The sequence below is a fragment of the Diaphorina citri genome, unplaced genomic scaffold (genome assembly GCF_000475195.1).
Source record: "Diaphorina citri unplaced genomic scaffold, Diaci psyllid genome assembly version 1.1 scaffold92, whole genome shotgun sequence".
NCBI classification, from domain to species: Eukaryota; Metazoa; Arthropoda; class Insecta; order Hemiptera; family Psyllidae; genus Diaphorina; species Diaphorina citri.
The window spans coordinates 485,424-507,823 of NW_007377529.1; the positions used below are offsets into that span (position 1 = coordinate 485,424).

Below are 22,400 nucleotides of genomic sequence, written 5' to 3' on the forward strand. Positions count from 1 at the left end.
AAATTTTCAAAACAAAAAATAAAGTCGAAAGACAACATGAGTCCAAAAATTTGAGTAATAAAAACGAAAAATTACATATTAATTCTTGACTATTATAATACTCGAAATTTTCTAGTTTCAAAAGGTAGAAACATTCAAGATGTCACCACATAAATAGGAGGCAAAGAAAGATAGCTACCTACCTACGTATGTGTAAATACCTATCTATGAACTAACAAATATTATGTTTGTCAAAACAAAAAGTAAATTCGGAAGAAAACATGAGTCCAAAAAATTTACTTAAGTAATAAAAGCAAAAAAATTACACATTTTTCTTGATTATAATATTCAAATTTCTCGAGTTTCAGACGAATATTGTCACGTTTCTTCGCTCTAATTTATGACCATTGGCCGATGCCAGTTGGCAATCCGTGTCAACAAGGTCAGACAGAGGTCAACAAGGATATTATCAACAATTCTAATTGTTAACAGCAACAATAACATGAGTATTGTTATGTTTAATACTTCTTTTTCATCCCGTTGTTACAATGAGTAGTAGTTTTATGAACATGATGAATCATTTGAATTTATTAAAGGTCTACAGTGAGTGAGTGAGTTATGAAAAGAACTACTCTTTTAATTGACTCAGTCAATGAGTCAACTCCCTATACATATAAGGATTTGAAGCGTGAAAAATAGAATAGAATGCACCTTGTTCACCCTGCTGGGATAGGTCTGATAGTGTGACAGGATAGGCGAAAAAATAAACAGTAAAGAAACAAGATAGGTAGATAATTCTTTTAGTAGTATTTCCATTCATGGCATTAAAAAATGGCTGTTCTACTAAAGGCATCGAAGACAGCAATTAATTTCTTTTAAAAACAGCATTTAAATATGTAATTTTTCGCAAATCCAAAAAGAACAGGAATATTTAGGTAACAGGGTCGGATGACAAATTTTACTGTCCTGAGCCATGTTTTTATCAATATTTTATTTCGTGCGAAACATGATTGGAAGAATAGGTACGAAGAAATTGGATGCCGCAAATTCAAAGAAATAAATACCTCTACCTAACTAAAAATACTTAGATTTAGAAGAGCATTTAGCTCGAACGCTCTCTGAAATTCCAAAATCCCTCTACAATAACACCATTGATTGATTACAAATGTCATTTGTCCACTGCGCTGGGGGCTTTTTTATGCCTACTATTAAGGTGTTTTTTTTTATCACAGAAAGACAACTCACCTCGGCACAAATCAGCACAACCGGTCCAAAAGTCACCACTTTAAAACCCACAAAAGTCTCAAAAAGAAATTCACCACAGAAAAAAACACACTCTTTTCCGCACAGAAAAAGAAGATGTACAGAGAGCTAGTCGATTTATTTTCGAGCTCAGAGGAAAAGTCGAAATGTAGGCTCCGACCGAAATAGTTGATCGAGCGCCAAGAAAAATCAAATTCCAAGTTTCTATTTATAATCTGCCTGGCGTTTTAATTTAACCCGCGGGGAGGGGAAACGCGTTACAGAGGCAGGTGCTTGGGATAGGGAGGGAGGGAGAGGACAGGGAGAAACGGAGAGAAAAGGGACGGGAGAGAGGAGAGGGATAGGGAGAGAGGAGAAAGGGAGGGAGAGAATAATGTAATTTTATATGCGTCCAACGGAATGTGTGTCAGAAACGACCAAATTAACCCGCTGTGTCTCCCCCTCCCGGAGTGTCGCCACCTAAGAGTTCAACCGTGTCATCTTTTTTTTTAACCCTTCGGGGTGACACGGGACGTTTTTGAAGGCGAAATATTTGGGTGCCATACCAGCTTTTCTTAAGACTGGAAGGATTTGAAGGTGTAAAATATTTCTGTTCTGTAGGTACCTAATAACTGTACTAGTACTACATTACTACATATTCGGTACCAAATACATAATACCTTATTTAGAATGAGGGAGTAAAGGGACTTTTCAGTTTCATTCTGTGCCCTATATCACCAAAGTATGGAAAAGTATTTACAATTCCATATTTCAACATGATTCGTCCAAATTCAAAATTCTGCTTTTCCATTGGCTATTAAGATACTTTTCCATACTTTGGTGATTTAGGGCACTGGTAGTATAAACAGGGTATATTCTAAAATTTGGGTGCCACCGATTTTCATGTACTTTATTATGATTTGTACATAAATATGCTGAATCTGAACTTCCTACCCATGTCACAGGCTTTGCCTTAAACTTATGCTCGCAGAAAGTTCTGTAATCTTTTAGAGAGGTGTCATTTCTTTTTTATTATTTTATTGTACCCATGAAACAACTGCTACATTAGGCACATCTGTGTTGTATCATACCCATATGGGTACATCTGTGTTCTGAGTTATAACATACCTACCCATATGAGTATGCTACAGCTATAGATGTATGTAACTGTAAATAGAACATTCTACAAGTGCCTTTGAAGTAGTAGTCATGGTATTCATTGATAGAAACACACATATAATTATAAGTAGAGCTTTATGTAGACTGTCAGCTTAGAACAAGTTGTCCCCTTATGCTAACACATGAAATTGTGTTCAATTATTGTGCTTAACTCAGTCCCACATTGAGAACAGCTGACTGCCTTGGGGAATAGATTCTCAAGGGAACTTCGATTTCCAATTTATGAGTGCAACAGACAAATGGGACATGTTCTTTTAACTTTTAACAAGTAAATTATTCTAATCTTCTAGATGCTGCAGTTTTACTAATTCTATTAGGTGATCGAAAATTGGTTTGGTAATTTTTCTTCTGTCGGCTATGACATTGAGAACAGCTGACTGCCTTGGGGAATAGATTCTCAAGGGAACTTCGATTTCCAATTTATGAGTGCAACAGACAAATGGGACATATTCTTCTAACTTTTAATAAGTAAATTATTCTAATCTTCTAGATGCTGCAGTTTTACTAATTCTATTAGGTGATCGAAAATTGGTTTGGGAATTTTTCTTTTGTCGGCTATAAGAATCGAAATCGAGACTTATGTAGTATTGATAGGATGTTATTAGTGGAGATGCCCAACTCCCATTAGATTATTTATTAGTGGATATGCTAAAACTCCCAATATTGTTATTGGTGGAGATGTCAAAATTTCCAATATCTACTTTTTTTGTCCAGTTCTTGAAATATTTTGTCCATTCACATGTAAGATAACTTGCCATACATAGGGCATAAAATCATAAATTTAATGTAAATTAAATGAAATTTGCCAGAGTTTAATAAGTTGTCTAAATAATCATAGAGTCGCTTCTAATATTTTGTCCATTCACATGTAAGATAACTTGCCATACATAGGGCATAAAATCATAAATTTAATGTAAATTAAATGAAATTTACCAGAGTTTAATAAGTTGTCTAAATAATCATAGAGTCAAATTGATACAGATTATGTAACTCTTATCTCGCGTAACAAGCACAGTATGAATCGAATACCCCTAGTTCGTATGTATCCATAGATTCCCTAGTAAGACTTGAACAAAATTGTTTATCTTATGTAACACCTTATCATTATCCCTTGTAAGGCCAGCTACTCACTATCAGGTAGACCTGATCAGGTGTCAGGTATACCTGATAGAGTTAGTTCTACCTGAGAATATGTGTGCTCATCAGGTAGCCCTGGCAGACAGACATTTTCAGCCGTACCTGTCAGGTCTACCTGATAGTGGGTCTTCTTTCTCTCCCTATTTCTATCTCCCTCACTTCTTCATCTCATTTGATTTGATAATAATCTTGTCTCCGTATGTTTTATCAGCTTTAAATATCAAACCACTTCTTCACTCTGATATGTCCATCATAATTTTCACATTCTCTCTTGTTTAATCTGATGATGTGTGTTTTGATGGCGTGTCTTGACAGTGTCAAAAATGTGGGTTTCATATTTCTATATCTTTTCATACTAGGAGCAGTAGGAGGTTTACTGGCGTATACCCCACTCCCGCAGCCCCGAGCATTAGGGGCCCCTCAGGAACACTTACAGGGCTCCCTAAATACACAGGGTATATTTTGGAGCATACATTCCCTCTCCCTCAGGCAAAACTTTGCGGGGAGAGGGGCCGAAAAAGTTCCTGCTTAATATTTAATATTACGAAATAAATTTTGCGAATGCGACCTATATAGTCGCACGACTCCGTGCTACTAAAACTGCTAGAAGTCGCCCAATTGAACCAATTGAACTTTCATCGTGCGAGCGATGCGAGAGACCTCGTTCTATTCGAGAAAAAGGCTATTTTATTCTATTCTATGTCATGCTCACATTACATTCCCATGAGGTCATCAAATTATTGTAGAATTTAAATATACCTACTCGTAGTACTCGTACACCTAAGTAGTGCTTTATTTAGACTGTCAGCTTAGAATTTATGTAGACTGTCAGCTTAGAACAAGTTGTCCCCTTATGCTAACACATGAAATTGTGTTCAATTATTGTGCTTAACTCAGTCCCTATATCTCAATTCCAAGATGTCATTCAAATTAGCAACTAAAATCCCTTAATTTTCCAAAGGTTGGAGTGGGTTTCACCAACCTTCTTTCTAGCCTCTAACAGCCTGTTGGAACTCAACAGCCTTTTTGCTTAACAACTAACAACCGTGTTAAGCCTAAACAAATCAAATGGAGCTTAACAGGCCTTCTGGGAACTGAAAAAGGATATGCTAAAACTCCCAATATTGTTATTGGTGGAGATGTCAAAATTTCCAATATCTACTTTTTTTGTCCAGTTCTTGAAATATTTTTCTTCGAACTTTTGAGTCCAATATCACAGGTATAGTAGAAGGTAGTGCTTAATTTACATGTAGTACATATCGAAGTGCGACATATACCTACATACCTATGTACCTAATACCCACTACTCCTACTAGTCAATTCAGTACAACCTTTTTTATGGCTTAATTGTTATTAGTCGAGATGTCAAACCAACTAATTCTGTTATTGGTGCAGATGACGAAACTCTTAATTATATCTATTGTTATTGATGTTAATGTCAAATCTCAATGTCTATTATTATTGGTGGAGATGACAAAACTCCTAGGTAAATTGTTATAAGTAAAGATGTCAAAACCCCAATATAGTCATTTGTGGATAGGTATGCCAATACTTCTTGTGTTGTATCATACCCATATGGGTACATCTGTGTTCTGAGTTATAACATACCTACCCATATGAGTATGCTACAGCTATAGATGTATGTAACTGTAAATAGAACATTCTACAAGTGCCTTTGAAGTAGTAGTCATGGTATTCATTGATAGAAACACACATATAATTATAAGTAGAGCTTTATGTAGACTGTCAGCTTAGAACAAGTTGTCCCCTTATGCTAACACATGAAATTGTGTTCAATTATTGTGCTTAACTCAGTCCCTATATCTCAATTCCAAGATGTCATTCAAATTAGCAACTAAAATCCCTAAATGCTTTAATTTTCCAAAGGTTGGAGTGGGTTTCACCAACCTTCTTTCTAGCCTCTAACAGCCTGTTGGAACTCAACAGCCTTTTTGCTTAACAACTAACAACCGTGTTAAGCCTAAACAAATCAAATGGAGCTTAACAGGCCTTCTGGGAACTGAAAAAGAAAAAATATACATATTGGTCAAATCCACTGAGTCATATAAAAACAGACTGTTTTGCATGGGGAAAAAGTAGGTAAATGTACTCAGAGCTTTTTGAGACTGTCAGCTTAGAACAATATGCCATAGTATGCTAACAGTTTAATTAGATCTATGGGATCCTTGGATAAAAAAAAAACACTGAAAGCTAGAAACTTTGGTTAGATAAGTACCTACCCATCTACCTCCATAGTATTTTCAAAAGTTGCTCTATTCTATAAGCTCCTGAACCAATAAGATTGTAAAAAGAGACCCTTTTAACAAAGCTAATTATATACTAAAAATCAAGGAGAAAAAAATTGAGTTTCATAGTTTTCAGGAATTAAAATTTGAATTTAGGTCCATGATTCAAACAGAGCCTTTTGGCAGCCTCCTCCACAAAGAATGGCACTACATAATCTTCCCTTTACACCCTACAGACAACATGGTATCTACCTACACAATACTCCCTTTCAACCACATACAGAAAACATTAACAAACGGTACCTACGTATGTATAGTCAGGTACCTCTGGCTTTTTAAAATGAGTGGGGAATGCAGGACACTGATTTTTACTGTAAGACCCTGGGCTGCATTCTTGAAAGCAACTTCACAACTTTGTAGGTAGGTAGGTAGATACTTGACATTTTGTACTGACCCTTTTGCACTCACTTTTACACACTGTGAAATGCAAAAGTAGTGAGTTTGGAGACATTTTGGGTAAAGTCCTCTAGTATGTTAAGAGGGATATCATCTGCCTTGTTTCTAGCTCTCAACTATAGACCCTGGGATCCCCAACCTATGTTCAGAATGCACGAGTGTGGCACAGGATGTACCACATCTGTGTAACTGCCCTGCACATCCCACCCAACTAGACCCCAAAACATTATCGACCAACCCCGTGGCAGCAGCCACCTTCCTGGACTTGGAAGATGTGAGTGACTGAACGTTGTCAATGATGTTAACAACAACCTCTCAATTCACTCAATTGTAAGATGAATGTATTTTGTAAATCAATATAATGAATGAATATTTTGTACTTACAAACATGATTGAACAGGCTGTGGAAAACAATCTTCCTACTAAACTTGTATCAGAATGAAGACAAGGTAAACTGTTCAAATATTTGACAGGGTGTTTGTGAAGTGACCGTCTCGGGCGGAATTTTGTGTTTCATAAGTTCTGAAAGAATGGTAGAAGACATGTTTCAGATTGACTGAGTGGCAAAATGCAAAATGAGCTTGTTGGTTTCAAAGTGTGTAACTATCTAATCATTCAATTTCAAGAAATAACAGTAATTTGGACAGCATTAAGTAGGAATGAGCCATCGAAAAATATGTAAATTTTAATCCACCAAAAGATTTTTTTACTCCCAGTTCCCTTTTTTAAGTGGTTCTTTTCTGTTAATAGATTAAAATCACTGAAGACTCCTTCTATGTTCTATGAAAATACCTTCGATTAGAAGGGCAGATTCAACAACCCTGTACTCGAAAATATGTGGACAAAAAAACATGAGAAATATGTGGACAAAAAAGATGAGAATGGACGACCCAAGAGATAAGATTTCAACTAATCAAACTTTCAACTGATGAGCTTTCAAGGGATCCAGGGAAAAAATTAAATTTGAGTTTCAAAATGAACTTGCAGTTGAAATTGAAACTTTGAAATTTTTTGAACTGTGTTAATAGATTAAAATCACTGAAGACTCCTTCTATGTTCTATGAAAATACCTTCGATTAGAAGGGCAGATTCAACAACCCTGTACTCTAAAATATGTGGACAAAAAAACATGAGAAATATGTGGACAAAAAAGATGAGAATGGACGACCCAAGAGATTTTTTTTCTCTAAAACAGCAGCGTGTCAAATTTTCAAATGAGTTTCGAGCAGATCGCAGTTCATCGTCTGGACCTCTGCCATAAAGTCTGAGTAATTATATTCTGCTCGGCACGACACCTTCGGCTTCTAACTTGGGACGGGGCAGGGCCGAAATCGGGGACCCTGCAAGGGGGTTGGGCGAAGTCGCGTCTGGGTAAACATTTTGCACACAGGGATCCTTTTTCTGATATTTTTAAAATGCCCGCGCTAGTTGAAGTTTCAGACTTTCCCCACTTCAAGCGTGTAGCGCTAGTGTAGTGATAACTTTGGTTGATTCTAATTTTGTATGAATGCCTGGAAATAATATTTAGGTATGCAATGTGCAACATATTATAGGTTGAATGTATTCTGAATTTCGAGTTTTCCAATCATCAATCTAATGAAATCTGCAATACATCAACTTTGATTATAACGTTTATTGTTGCTTTTTTTTAAGCCTAATTAGCCTTCCTGCCATGTAAGCGCTAGGTCGTGGGTTCGATTCCCGCCCGGGGCGAACTTTAACAGATTTGTTCTCTGAACGACTGGCTTTCTCCTAACCTATCTTCCTTCTCTCTTCGCTTTTAGGATGATAACACCTCAACAGGTAGGTACCTACAAGTCTCAATCAAACCTTTAAAAAAATGCCTTTTGCAGTCGAAAAACTGACCCACATGAAGTCAAAATGAGACATTGGAAACTTTTGAAGGATCACCCTTGTTTTATCCTAACCTACCAAATTCCATCAGTTTACTAACTTTCGTTTGATCAGTTGACCTAACTTTATTTTTATCAATTGACTAGCGATTAGAGATTCGTTATTAATTTGACCACACTTAAGTTTGAAATAAAAGTTCTTTTGTCAGTTCATTCAACTCCTGCTTCTCAACAGTCTCATCAGGTGATCTAATCATCACCTAACTTGAATTTCATCCACCTGGGTTAAACCATAGGCGCCTGCTGTGCAAACGTGAGACCTAACCTAATTAGGCTGTGCATAAGTGTGACCTAACCCTAACCTAACTTTAGGGACGTAGGTAATTTCTTCAATAAGTCTTGACTTATGTTTGAGGATATCAAGTCAAACTTGAGTTTCGATAAGTTTTAATTTAGTTTTAGTGAGTTGTTGGTGAGTTTAATTAGTAAATTGGAAAATCCCAATTGAGTTTTATCAGTCTCCCTGTTTTCAATTGACCTGACCTAAGTGAACCCTTGACCTCTGAAGGACAAACTTCAAAGTGGCTAGACGAAGTCAAAAAGATTTTTTTTTTTTTTAATATGGAGAGAAGTTAACCCCTTTTTGCCTACAAAAATAAACCCAATGCATGTGAGTGACATGCATGCTGGTAGGTACCTAAATATAAAATACTCTAACTCCCCAAATTCGAATGACAACTTAATTCTAATAAATTTCAAAGTTTTGTTGACAATTCATTTGAAAATTTTAATTTCTCCTTAATCTTATATAGTTTAATAAAAACCCATGAACCAGCCTAGTTAGCTGGGAGCTTGGATGGTAGCATGCCTGCCTTGTAAGCGCTAGGTTCGATTCCCGCACGGGCCGAACTTTATCCTAAACAGGTAATATTTGTTCTCGAAATGGCTGGCTTTCTCCTAGGCTGTCTCCTCACCTGTTACAGTTCCCTCTGTCAAACCTTTTCAAATCAACTCGAAATTAAGTTGAAACCTGGATGGAGGCTGTCTCCTCACCTGTTACAGTTCCCTCTGTCAAACCTTTTCAAATCAACTCGAAATTAAGTTGAAACCTGGATGGAGAAAAAAAAAATCATAAAGATTCTCGTTTATTCTGAATCCCAGGATTTTGGTAAGTCCCAAGTTAAAAATCTTCTAATAAAATCGAACTTTCAAATAAAACTTAACTTATAACTTACCACACCTCTCAAGCACAAGTTAAATTTATAGAAAAAGATAACAGACACACACAAACACAAGTTAAAAAGAAGAGTGAAAATGAACAAAAGGAAATCAGAATTTGGGTTTCAATGAAAATTCTATTTAGTGGTAATTATGTTTTGCTTCACTTTGTTTTATAGATTAAAAGTTGAGAGATTAATTAACAAAAGTAATCCATTCTTCCTTCTCTCTTCGATTTCTGGACGATAAGACCTTAGGAATTACAGTTTAAATAAAAGAAGAGGTTTTAAAATATACGATTAAATAAGCCAGCCTAGATATTAGCTTGCTTGGTAGCGCGTCTGCCTTGTAAGCGCTATGTCGCGGGTTCGATTCCCGCCCGGGGTGGATTCATCCTGTTCGTTCTCGGAACGGCTGACTTTCTCCTCTTCCTTCTCTCTTCGATTTCGGGACGATAAGACCATAGCAGTTACAGTTCCCTCTATGAAGTATTAAAAGAGAGAGAGAGAGGTTTTAAAATGTAAATAAGCCAGTCAGGTTGCCGGTTAGATTCCCGCCTGAGGCGAACCTTTAAACATGTAAGGTTCGTTTGCGGAACATCTGGCTTTTTCCAATCCTGTCCTTCTCTCTTCGCTTTCAGGACGATAAGACCTCAGTTGCTGTCAAACCTCTTGAAAAAAGAGTTGATGATTTTGTCTGATTTAGGACTCTTGCAAATTTTCAAGTGACTTCGAGGCTTTGCTGAAATTCCAATCACTTGGGTTTCAATGAAAATTCTATTTAGTGGTAATTATGTTTTGCTTCACTTTGTTTTATAGATTAAAAGTTGAGAGATTAATTAACAAACGTAATCCATAGGGCTGTCAGGTGTGCATTCAGATGCAAGACGGTATTAATGTAAACACAACACAAACGAAACGGATAAAAAGCGATTTACACTTTAGACGAAAAGATGATTGGGTAAAAGATTACAGAGAGACAATTAATTCACAATGTTGAAAAATCAGAACACAAGGGCTGCACGTTTCTCAAACCGGCAGCTGAATGAAAAGAAAATCCTAATCCACTTCTTAGAAAAAGAGTTGATGATTTTGTCTGATTTAGGACTCTTGCAAATTTTCAAGTGACTTCGAGGCTTTGCTGAAATTCCAATCACCGAACATGCTCCGTTGTGTTTTATCCGGTATTAAACTTTACTTCTTATAATTGATAAGAAACGTTTACAACATGAACATACCGATCCGTTATCTTGTATCACCGGGCAAAGAATGAACTTCAATTTAAACTTGAATTTTTTCACTTTTATAAAAACTTCGGTTTAATCTGCGGACATACGATCTAAAAATAAAACGGCTCCTCCCGTTGGTTAACGCCAACCAATCAGAAACGGTCTTACATATTCAGACACGAATCTGTTTGAATTTTCAACGTTCAATTCAAAATCGAATCCGTTTTGTCGTGTTATATCCCAATGTTGTCATCTAAACGCGAAATTTATTAATTTCCATCTCACATAGTTTTGATAATTTTCGGATTTACATCTCGTACTTCTTATAAATTGATAAGAACGTTTACAACATGAACATACCGATCCGTTATCTTGTATCACCGGGCAAAGAATGAACTTCAATTTACACTTGAATTTTTTCACTTTTATAAAAATTTCGGTTTAATCTGCGGACATACGATCTAAAAATAAAACGGCTCCTCCCATTGGTTAACGCCAACCAATCAGAAACGGTTTTACATATTCAGACACGAATCTGTTTGAATTTTCAACGTTCAATTCAAAATCGAATCCGTTTTGTCGTGTCGCCGAATTTTGATCAAATTTGAACTTTTATTTTACTGAAATTTTGCATCAAGGTGAAATTATTTTTGACTTTTTTTGGAGACATCAATGCTAGGTTCGGGTGAAGTGAAAGTGCAAGGTCGGGTTACTTGAAACAGGTCAGTTATATCACCATTCGTTTGAACAGTCAGCAACTTGCACCAGTTTTGAGCGGAACGGATAGCTTTTTCCTATCCTGTCCTCCTTCTCTCTTCCATTTCAAGACGATAAGACCTATGTAGTTACAATTACTCCCTCTGTCAAACCTTTTTATTTTTTAAGAGGTTTGATAGAGGGAACTGTACCTGCTAAGGTCTTATCGTCCCGAAATCGAAGAGAGAAGGAAGGCAGGATAGGAGAAAGCCAGCCTTTCCAAGAACCCAGTTTCCTGCGGATATTCTTGTGGTGCACTATCCGTTAAGGCTGTTGACGACCAGCTTGACAAGTTTGATTTTATTGACGACTATGCGAAATATTTCGGTGGATGTCCATTTTCTCTCCAGTTCTATAGAATGTGGTCTCTGTCGTAGCATGCCTGAAATGAGGTTCATATACGTGAAAAGACCACCTAAACGGAAAATATTTCATCTTCAAAATACCTTTAATTTTCCAATTTTACGTAATTAAAATTGGAATTCTCTTTTTTCTTTTAATTTTACATATTTTAAAATCTTCAAAGATACCCATACCCTAATACCTACCTACTTAAGATTCCGTTTAGAACTCTTTCAAATAAAATAGGTCTATTTCTTTTTTCGTAATCATTTCTTATGGATGTGAATCGCCTACTTTAGTTTTTGAAAGTGGCGATTCATTTACAAATCTCACACGAAAAATTTCGAATGAATTATCGACCTAAATTTCTTCTCCCATGCTCAGAGCACAGGTAGGTAGGTACATATAGGTACATGACGCTCAGTTTTGGCACATCCAATGTCGAATTCTCCCTTTGTACTACATTCCTGATATGTTGCTTTCTTTTCTAGAAAGTCCCATTACATTGTATGCTGCATAACAGGCTATCATATTAATTATTGTCTTGAAGACTTTTAGATCGGTACCGCATTCACTAATGCCTTTTCCACAAGTTTGGCCATGCCTCGGGATGAACTAGCGGGATTCCGGAGCGAAGCGACGGAATTCAGCTAGTATAGGTATAAGACGCTCAGTTTTGGCACATCCAATGTCGAATTCTCCCTTTGTACTACATTCCTGATATGTTGCTTTCTTTTCTAAAAAGTCCCATTACATTGTATGCTGCATAACAGGCTATCATATTATTGTCTTGGAGACTTTTAGATCGGTACCATTCACTATTGCACATTTATAGGTAGATAAAAGTTCTTTTAGGTTCAAAGTCACTGTATAACTGTTCAGATTTTTAGTGACGTGGATTTTAACCTCCCTCGGGTACCCACCTCCTCACAAACCTCCCCCTTCCCCCCGGGGCTAATTTTATCCTGAACGGATAATGTTCGTTCTCAGAACGGTTGGCTTTCTTTTATCCTGTCTTCCTTCTCTCTTCGATTTCGGACTGATAAGACCTTATCAGTTACTGTTCCCTCTATCAAACCTCTTTAAATAAAGTAGTCACTGTATAACTGTTCAGATTTTTAGTGACGTGGATTTTAACCTCCCTCGGGTACCCACCTCCTCACAAACCTCCCCCTTCCCCCGGGGCTAATTTTATCTTGAACGGATAATGTTCGTTCTCGGAACGGTTGGCTTTCTTTTATCTTGTCTTCCTTCTCTCTTCGATTTCGGCATGATAAGACCTTATCAGTTACTGTTCCCTCTATCAAACCTCTTTAAAAAAAAGCTTCGCCTCCAAATTCAAAGTTCCCCTCAAAACAACTTATTGGGGCGCAATTTTTCGCACACTTTTTGACGTCCGCTTCGCGCGCGGCTAAGAATTTCGGAAACAATTCCAATGTGTGCTTCTCCTCGCTCGGCGTTATGAGAGAACTATGACGTCACCAGATATAATAAAACATCGGGATAGGGAGAGTAGGGGGGAGAGTTCCTCTTATGTTTCTGTTGTGTTGATATCCATATTTAGTGCGGGTCTAACCTGACAGGGCTTCGGAGCGTCAGAACAACACCTCGCATGACAATTGGGAAAAATAACACAGCACTCCCTAACGGACGACTCATCATAATATGAATCTTTCGTTTGACCTGCCGTGGTCACGCTTGCCTGGTAAACAGGAGGGTGTGGGTTTAATCCAAGCCGAGGTATGGGATTTTGCCCCCAATGAAATTCGAGAGAAATACAGTAGAACCTTGATTATTTCAACTTCCATTATTTCAAATCTCTATTACTTCATATCTCCAAAATCTTTTGGGGGTTATGGAGATAACACCAAAATCAGTTTTTTTCCCCATTTCATCTTTCAAAGGACATCGTAGAAGCCTGAGTAGAAGGATTTCCTGAGATTGTTGAGATTTTGGGATGATTTTAATTTCTGAAGAGTAGATAATCGATGAGTTTTTGTCAGCTCTTTAAAACGTTAATTTTTAACGAGTTTTTAATTGTATTTTCTGAGTGGTTTCCATTTTGTTATTTTTCTAATTATTTTGAAATGTGTCAATAAAAAATAGAATGATGTTGAACTTATTCAACTTCCATTATTTCAAATCTCTATTACTTCATATCTCCAAAATCTTTTGGGGGTTATGGAGATAACACCAAAATCAGTTTTTTTTTTCTATTTCATCTTTCAAAGGACATCGTAGAAGCCTGAATAGAAGGATTTCCTGAGATTGTTGAGATTTTGGGATGATTTTAATTTCTGAAGAGTAGATAATCGATGTGAGTTTTTGTCAGCTCTTTAAAACGTTGTTAATTTTTAACGAGTTTTTAATTGTATTTTCTGAGTGGTTTCCATTTTGTTATTTTTCTAATTATTTTAAAATGTGTAAATAAAAAATAGAATGATGTTGAACTTGTGGTTTCGTTCTCGGAACGGCTGGTTGTCTCCTATTCTGTCTTTCTTCTCTCTTCGATTTCGGGACGATAAGACGGATCTTTTTCGGAGCGATTCGTTTGAATGGACTAGGCGATAAGCCCGTCTAAGTCAAAACATTTTACCCAAATCAAGATATGGCATAGATTCGCTCCCACAACACCCTTTCCACTCCTAAATCACACCTACCCGAAAATCTCGAATTTTTCGAACTCGATTTTTCCTCCTGATGAAAATAATGCTTCTCTCTCCCTACTCTCCCTACGTCAATGAAATATGCTCATGGAATGTTCAGTTTTTTTTTTTCTTCGAGAAAAACAAAATTACTCTTCTCGAAAAGGTGGGATGATTTAGGGAGGGGAGGGGTGGGATGATTTAGGGAGGGGATGGAGGAGGAGGTATATTAGGGCCCCTGTTTGGTGACTCACCAACACGGTGTTGATATGTACAGGCGACATACGGACAGTGGACAGTATGGGATGGTCTATTCAGAGGGCAACCTCTGTAGTTCGCGGATTAGAGTTCGATAGAGAGAACTGTGAATGCTAAGGTCTTATTGTCCGACAGGCAAATAGAATAGAATATACCTTGTTTATACTGCCAGAATGAGACTGAAAAGTCCCTTTACTCCCGCAGTCTAAACGAAGTCTCATGTATTTGGTACAAAATAGGTGTAAATTTTATAAATTAAAACCTTGCTTCGATTCTAAAAAAAAAAGAAAAAAAAGCAAAAAAAGAAGAGTAAACAGGATTATGAGTAAGCCAGCCGTTCCGAGAATGAGGGCCATAAGCTATCCACCTTCTCACAGCTCACTCTGCCTGTGGGGCTGGGAAGACGAAGACCACCAGTACACGATTGACGAGATGGTCACCCATCCGGATTCTAACCGCACACGTCGTCGGTTATCTTGAGTGATCCGTGTGGAAATGGTGAATGCAAACTGCTATTACTGTTTGCTATTTCCATGCACTCTGCAGTTACAATATTGAGTTGCTAAAGTAACATTACCTAATAATGAAATCATTGATTAATTTCACTGCATCTTAATTTTGGAGGTATGCAGCTCAATTGAGGAGCTGGGTGCAAAAAGGGACATATGGATTTTTTGCCCTTTTTGCGTAAAACGGGGTTTTGAATAGAACGTGGTGCGCTCTATCTTCCAGCGTTTCAACTGCAGTGATAACTTTTTTTCGATGAGTTACAGCGTTTTTTGTAAACATACTTTTACAGCTTAGAACAGAATAATGTTTGGTTTTTGTCATAAACAAGATCAGAGTAACTGGTGCATCACTTGGGAATGTCAGAGAGAAAAACAACATAACTCATCTCAACGCAGAATGAATGGCCTACCATGTGCATTTGTCATTGTTGAAAAAAAGTGCATTTGGGACACAACATAAAATGCATTTGGGACAGATTTTGATGAAAAATTGAAAACTTTAAAGTTAATTATCTCAGTTTGATGATTTTCATTTATTGCCCTTTTTGCACCCAGCTCCTCAAATACTTTTTGAAGTGTGGGCAAGTGAATAATTCAACGCTTCTTATGCCACCATCTAGGCATCTATTTCTATTGAAATAGAAACGCTATTCTGAAAGTAATGTAATAGGCATCCCTCCAAAACTCCAAGCCATAATTCGTTATTAGTTATTACACTTAATAGTCGTTAGTAGCATATATATAGATGGAATTTTCAACTGTGTTAAGCATACTAACTTAATGCTCGTCACAAATATTTATCGTTCCCCAATTATTACACCTAGATGAATTTTATGGCTTAGACTCGAACCACCAACCTCCAGATCCAAAGTCCAACGCGTTACCCACTGCACCACTGAGGTTGGCAGTAGATTAGGTGATTCATAGAAGCTTAACCCATCCTTTGGGGCTGTTTAGGTCCTACACCTAAGCCTCAGATCTCAGATTGGGCTGTGTCGGTACGAGCAGCATAGATTAGGTGGCCCTTTATACAAACGCAACACGCTTTCGTTTCTCTTGGGGAAGCACAGGTGAAGAATGTGAATCTTGGCGGAGATTGAAAGGGCAGTCGGGAGAAAAAATAAGGCCAGTGCTTGATTTTTTTTTTTTTTAGGGTCTCGCTCGCTTCTCACTCGGTTTGTCTCTTTATGGTTCTCTGCCAACTCTCGATATGTTCCTCTCTTCTCCCCTCGAAATTAACCCATTTGGAGCAGTCAATTTGGAGAAACTTTATGACCCATTTGAAGCGGGTAAATTAGTTAGATTTTGTTCATTATTGTTATTAAATAGAGGAGTCCAGGCGATTTCCTTTTAAATAGGAGGGGGCGGGTTTAGGCCCATTTGAGGAATAGAATATTGCAGTGTTTCTTAATTAGTTTGGCCCGCGGAACCCTTTTCAAAAGGTGAACATCTTTGCGGAACCCTGAACTTTCAAGATTGCACCCCCCACCCCCACCCCCCTTATTATAAAAATACAACAAGTTTTCTTTGTTACAGTTCCCTCTAGGTATCAAACCTCTAAAAAAAGCTGTGTAAGATGAAATACCTAGTCTAAGATGGTCGTTTTGAAACTGCATTTTATCTAGTGTTCTAGTGTATGATTTTTCCAAAATATCTCGCGGAACCCTTGCCGTCAGCTCGCGGAACCCCTAGGTTCCGCGGAACACCAATTAAGAAACACTGGAATATTGTATTATTTGTTTGAGAGGTATGCCAGCTACTCACGCTCAGAACGTGTGTGGCGGAAAAAGCTCGAGACCTAGGTCTGTCAGACCGTCAAAGAGAATTAGGTCTGAAGCTTTTCAAGCCACACTACGTGTTCCGATTGTCTGTCTGACGGTGTGAGCGTGACTGGCTGGCATTAGATGGTATAGATATGTAATACCTTCACCGTTAATCGTTTCCCCAACTTTCTTTTTCAGGCAAAAAAAAACACATTGTTCGAAAGCAAAATGCAAGCCCCAATTTACAAACCCTAACTTTCGTTTCCAGGCACAAAAACACACCGTCCGAAAAGGAAAAATGCAGGCCCGAATATACGAACTGGAAGAAGAGGTCGAAGTCGAGCGACAGAGCCGCGCCAAGGCCGAGAAGCAACGCGCCGACCTCGCCCGGGAATTGGAAGAACTTGGCGAGCGTCTGGAGGAAGCTGGTGGTGCCACCTCCGCCCAGATCGAACTGAACAAGAAACGCGAGGCCGAGATGAGCAAACTGAGACGCGACCTGGAGGAGGCTAACATTCAACACGAGTCCACCCTGGCCAACCTGAGAAAGAAACACAACGATGCCGTCAGCGAGATGGGCGAACAGATCGACCAACTCAACAAACTCAAGACCAAGTAAGTAATCCTATTTGTAGGCCAAACTAGTCCTTATTTATCTTAAGTTCTCATAGAATCTTAAATCAATATCAGGACCAAGTAAGATACAACTCAACAAACTCAAGACCAAGTAAGTAATCAACTGAACAAACTAAAGAACAAATAAATGACAACTTGGCATTCTTGCCACCAAATAGCTTTCCAATTTTTCTTCATTATCAAAGATAACCTCTGAACAGAATACGTAGGTAGAGTTGGGAACACGAAAATCAAAACGTCAAAATAAAATCGATAAAAAGGACAAAAAGGAGAATAAATTATCAAAAAAAGGAAACGCAGGAAAAAATAAACCATGTACATATAAAAGGAGAAAAAGTAAAAGAGCCAACTGAATGAAGTGCAAAGTAGGCTGGACGAGGCCAATCGAACTATTAACGATCTGGACGTGGCCAGGAAGAAGTTGATCATTGAGAACTCAGACCTGGTGAGACAACTGAGTAAGGTGACTGCAGACGCCCGGATGTGGAAAATCAAATACGAGACTAACAAACCGAAGGATTAAGAGCCTGTTCACACTTGGTCGTGAGTTTCATCCATTTTTTTTCCCGAATGTCCTGTAGGCAATGTAATTTAAATGAAAGTGTTCACACTACACATGACACGATTTTTTTCCCCCCTGAAAAGCATGAGATATGGTAGATAGCATGCTACGTTCTGGAAAAAAGTTAATATTTCCCGAGTTTGTGAATCTTGTTTGCAAGAATCAGCACGAAAAAAGGTACTTGAAATCCCCTCTAAAAGAACACATTTCTTGCTCTTAGACTTCTCAAAAGCATGTGATCTGGTACCTATATGATCCTGATCCCTCTGAGAAATATACAGCTGAGTTTGTGAATTGTGGTTGCAGAAATTTCCTGGAGAAAAAGTAACAGTTCAGGAATAGAACTCTGTTGATAAAAATTCATAAGCAAACTGCGTGCCCGAGTGGGTATCACACTAGGCTTGCATGCCGGAGGTCCCGAGTTCGAAGTTTTTTCGGCTCTGCAAGTTGTATCATTTATTCTTCGAGTATTTAGTTTATTTATCCACTCGTAAAAGGCGTGCCCGAGTGGGTATCACACTAGGCTTGCATGCCGGAGGTCCCGAGTTCGAAGTTTTTTCGGCTCTGCAAGTTGTATCATTTATTTTTCGAGTACCACACATGGCCTTGCTGCTTAGCGTGTAAATAATTAAATAAATATAAATTCTTCGAGTATTTAGTTTATTTATCCACTCGTAAAATTTGTAGCCAAAACCAAATGTCAGGCCAAAGCAATCACCCTAGTTAGGGCTGCTTGAGAGACTGACGAAAAAACGCCGACCCGGTCTGCACACGGGAAAAAAGCAAAGAAGAAGTGAGTCCCTATACTAAATACTTACTGTTTCCATTCTCTTCCATTACAGACCGTTTGTAGCCAAAACCAAATGTCAGGCCAAAGCAATCACCCTAGTTAGGGCTGCTTGAGAGACTGACGAAAAAACGCCGACCCGGTCTGTACACGGGAAAAAAGCAAAGAAGAAGTGTGTCCCTATAATAAATACTTACTGTTTCCATTCTCTTCCATTACAGGCCATAGCAGTTATAGTTCTCTCTGTCAAACCTCTTTTTTTTTTAAAAAAAAAAAGAGGAAAAATAATAACCAAATTATTATATCAGTGATTTACATTTAACAAATATTAAATCAGATAATGAGTTAAATAAATAAAATAATGGTATAGAGTAGCAGTGTACCTATTTGATAGTTAAATACTAGAGTTTTAGATATGGCTAGTTATTTCTAGTAGTTTGCTAGATTTTATTCACTAGATTTCTGTTCAGACTTCTTGAAATAATAATATGGATCAAGCTAACAAGTTTACTAGATTTTATTTGACTCGAAATATTGAGAAGCTAAAGGTATACTAGAGTTTAACTTCCAACTGAATGAAGTGCAAAGTAGGCTGGACGAGGCCAATCGAACTATTAACGATCTGGACGTGGCCAGGAAGAAGTTGATCATTGAGACAACTGAGTAAGGTGACTGCAGACGCCCGGATGTGGAAAATCAAATACGAGACTAACAAACCGAAGGATTAAGAGCCTGTTCACACTTGGTCGTGAGTTTCATCCAATTTTTTTTTTCTCCCAAATGTCCTGCAGGCAATGTAATTTAAATGAAAGTGTTCACACTACACACGATACGATTTTTTCCCCCGAACGACAAGAGGAAACGGGCTTTTACGCGCCCTAGAAGAGTGAGTAAATATTTTCATTTTAAAAAGTTTTAAGCAAGCCTAGTTAGCTGGAAGCGTAGCGCGTCTGCGTTGAAAGCGCTATGCTGCGGGTTCGATTCCCGTCGGGGCGGATTTTACCCTAAACAGATAAGGCTCGTTCTCGCAACGGCTGGCTTTCTCCTATCTTGTACTGTTTCTCTCTTCGATTTCGGGACGATGAGACCTTAAAATTACAGTTCCTTCTATCAAACCTCTAAAAAAAAAAAAAAACAGTAATAATCTCTCACAAAAGAAAACACATTCATACCATCAATAAAGAAGTTCTACAATTTTATTCAAAGAGAAGAAGTAAGTGTATAAACTCGAAATAAAGATATTTTACTTTTTATTAAGTTACAGAAGAATCGAGATAGAACTTGGGGAAAATACAATTTAATTTAGAGATATCTAATAAATAAATTATAAATATTGTAACATTCATATAAACCTCATATTTCTGCAATGCTTGTAATATTTTATCTACGGTCGTTTTTGTTGGAAGCTAGCTATAATTCAGTGAGAATTAGGTAAGTTGTTCTCGAAATTTCAACATTAATTGCATTTCAAATATCAATAGAGTCAATTAAACTAGATTTTTCGTCCATAGTAGGTAAAATAATGTCAAAATGAACTTTACTATTTACTATGTGTTTACCTATTTTTTCTCACTGGAATCAAGCTACATCGTAACAATAAAAACATACAAAATATACCTTTACAAACATTTAAAAAAACATAAAATTTCATTTTTGTTCTATACGTAGGTAGAGTTGGGAACACGAAAATCAAAACGTCAAAATAAAATCGATAAAAAGGACAAAAAGGAGAATAAATTATCAAAAAAAAGGAAACGCAGGAAAAAATAAACCATGTACATATAAAAGGAGAAAAAGTAAAAGAGGAATCTAAACCTAAAATAAAAAATAATTGGGGCAGATTTGACTTGTAGGAATCTTGAATAGGAATTTGTGCACAGTTTCTTCTGAAAAATAGCAGTCACACACGATTCTGCACAAGTGAACACACAAGTAAAGGTATGTCTTTACAAAACAAATTATTGCTACAATTTTTTCTTTTAAATCAAGAATCCCTTTGACGTGTCATAGTTCAAAACGTGGGACTTCCCACAGGAATTTGGCGGCAAAAAAGATAGGGACCCCCTTTGCAATTTGTTACATAAATATAACCTGCCAGACTCGAGAATTTTCGACACCTAGTAAAAGAGGAATCTAAACCTAAAATAAAAAATAATTGGGGCAGATTTGACTTGTAGGAATCTTGAATAGGAATTTGTGCACAATTTCTTCTGAAAAACAGCAGTCACACACGATTCTGCACAAGTGAACACACAAGTAAAGGTATGTGTTTACAAAATAAATTATTGCTACAATTTTTTCTTTTAAATCAAGAATCCCTTTGACGTGTCATAGTTCAATATATGGGACTTCCCACTCAGGAATTTGGCGGCAAAAAAGATAGGGACCCCCTTTGCAATTTATTACATAAATATAACCTGCTATATTACATAAATATAACCTGCCAGACTCGAGAATTTTCGACACCTATGTGACCATGCAAGATTTATGCACAGGTTTACTCTTTGGGAATACATTTTATTGGTTGATTCCAGACTTTTCAGATTGGTAGATAAAATACCTTATCAGATCAAAGATAAGCCTCGGTGCTCATAAATATTCCTTCCCTTCGGATTACCATGACCAGCCACTCACTATCAGGTAGACCTGACAGGCGGACCTGATCAGGTCTCCCTGATAGTGAGTTGCTGGCCTTAGGTTTACCATGTTCTCATTCATCTTAGTTATACTTCCTATGGTAGGACGTCCGGTGTTTCTGGTTATGATGATGTCGGCTGTTATTCTTCAACACCTCCGCGTAGGATTTCTCCAGGATCTTCAACTTGGCCACCTCCTGGGCCGCCGAACTCGCGTTCACCGCGTACGGGGTCTCGTACCGGCCCACCGGAACACTCGCCACCCGACTGTGACCTGAAACCCTTCATATCAATCTTTGTATAGAAGCGGGATCGATTCCCGCCCGGGGCAAATTATTATCAAATACCGAAAAGCACAAATAAAATTCCACAGCTAAATAGATTCTGCTGTACACAAATTCCGATAGTACTCAACCAAGTAAAATTATATTACAACAAACAAAATCTCTATGTACAAAATAAAAAACCCTAGAAAATAATATGGTAACAAAAAACATAAAAAATAAAACACAAAAGTCCAAAAAAGAGTCTAAAAGGTAAAGCTAAAAAAAGGGAGAAAAATCAACCATAGGTGAAAAATAAATAATTAAGAGAGAAAGATAGGTAGTAGGTAGATAATATTACAATATTTAAATGGAAGGGATTGTTATCATAGGTTTTTGATTTATTTTTTAAATTAATTCTATTTTTTCTTTCTTTTCAGGTTTGATTGCTTGCAATAAGCTCTGCAAACCACGGGAAAAAACTTTGATCATAAGAAAGTAAGAAAAAACGCCTTTGCTCTTAATTTCTCTCACTTCAAAAATTTAAACCGAAATGTACATTTCCGAATTTTTTTTTTTTCACCTGACATAGAGAACACAAAATTGTGTCAGTTTCTCTACGCTTGTCACATTTGAGAGCGTTACAAACATGTAGACAAAATAAAAAAAATATCGTAAAACGTACATACAAAATAGGTACATAGT

The 22,400-nt window shown here is 37.3% G+C and overlaps 2 protein-coding genes across 24 annotated transcripts in view; one reads left to right on the forward strand and one right to left on the reverse strand.

The window, feature by feature from the left end:
- The window catches only part of LOC103524328 (myosin heavy chain, muscle-like), an 82,092-nt gene that overhangs the window by 57,084 nt on the left and 2,608 nt on the right, over window positions 1-22,400 (reverse strand). For 14 of the 23 annotated variants that reach the window (XM_026833428.1, XM_026833430.1, XM_026833426.1 and 11 more), the window contains exon 1: window positions 10,548-10,692. The exons of 1 other annotated variant lie outside the window; for it this stretch is intronic. The gene's annotated coding sequence lies outside the window, so the exon portion shown is untranslated. Of the gene's footprint in view, window positions 1-1,224; window positions 1,397-9,327; window positions 9,466-10,247; window positions 10,384-10,547; window positions 10,693-10,898; window positions 11,004-22,400 lie in introns of those variants that run through there. 8 more of the 23 variants (XM_026833419.1, XM_026833418.1, XM_026833420.1 and 5 more) reach the window with 6 other exon arrangements.
- Window positions 17,095-17,447, forward strand: LOC103524329 (myosin heavy chain, muscle-like). Its single transcript, XM_008489343.3, has one exon. It carries the CDS (start codon window positions 17,110-17,112, stop codon window positions 17,428-17,430), a length of 321 nt encoding a protein of 106 aa, XP_008487565.1. The 5' UTR covers window positions 17,095-17,109; the 3' UTR covers window positions 17,431-17,447.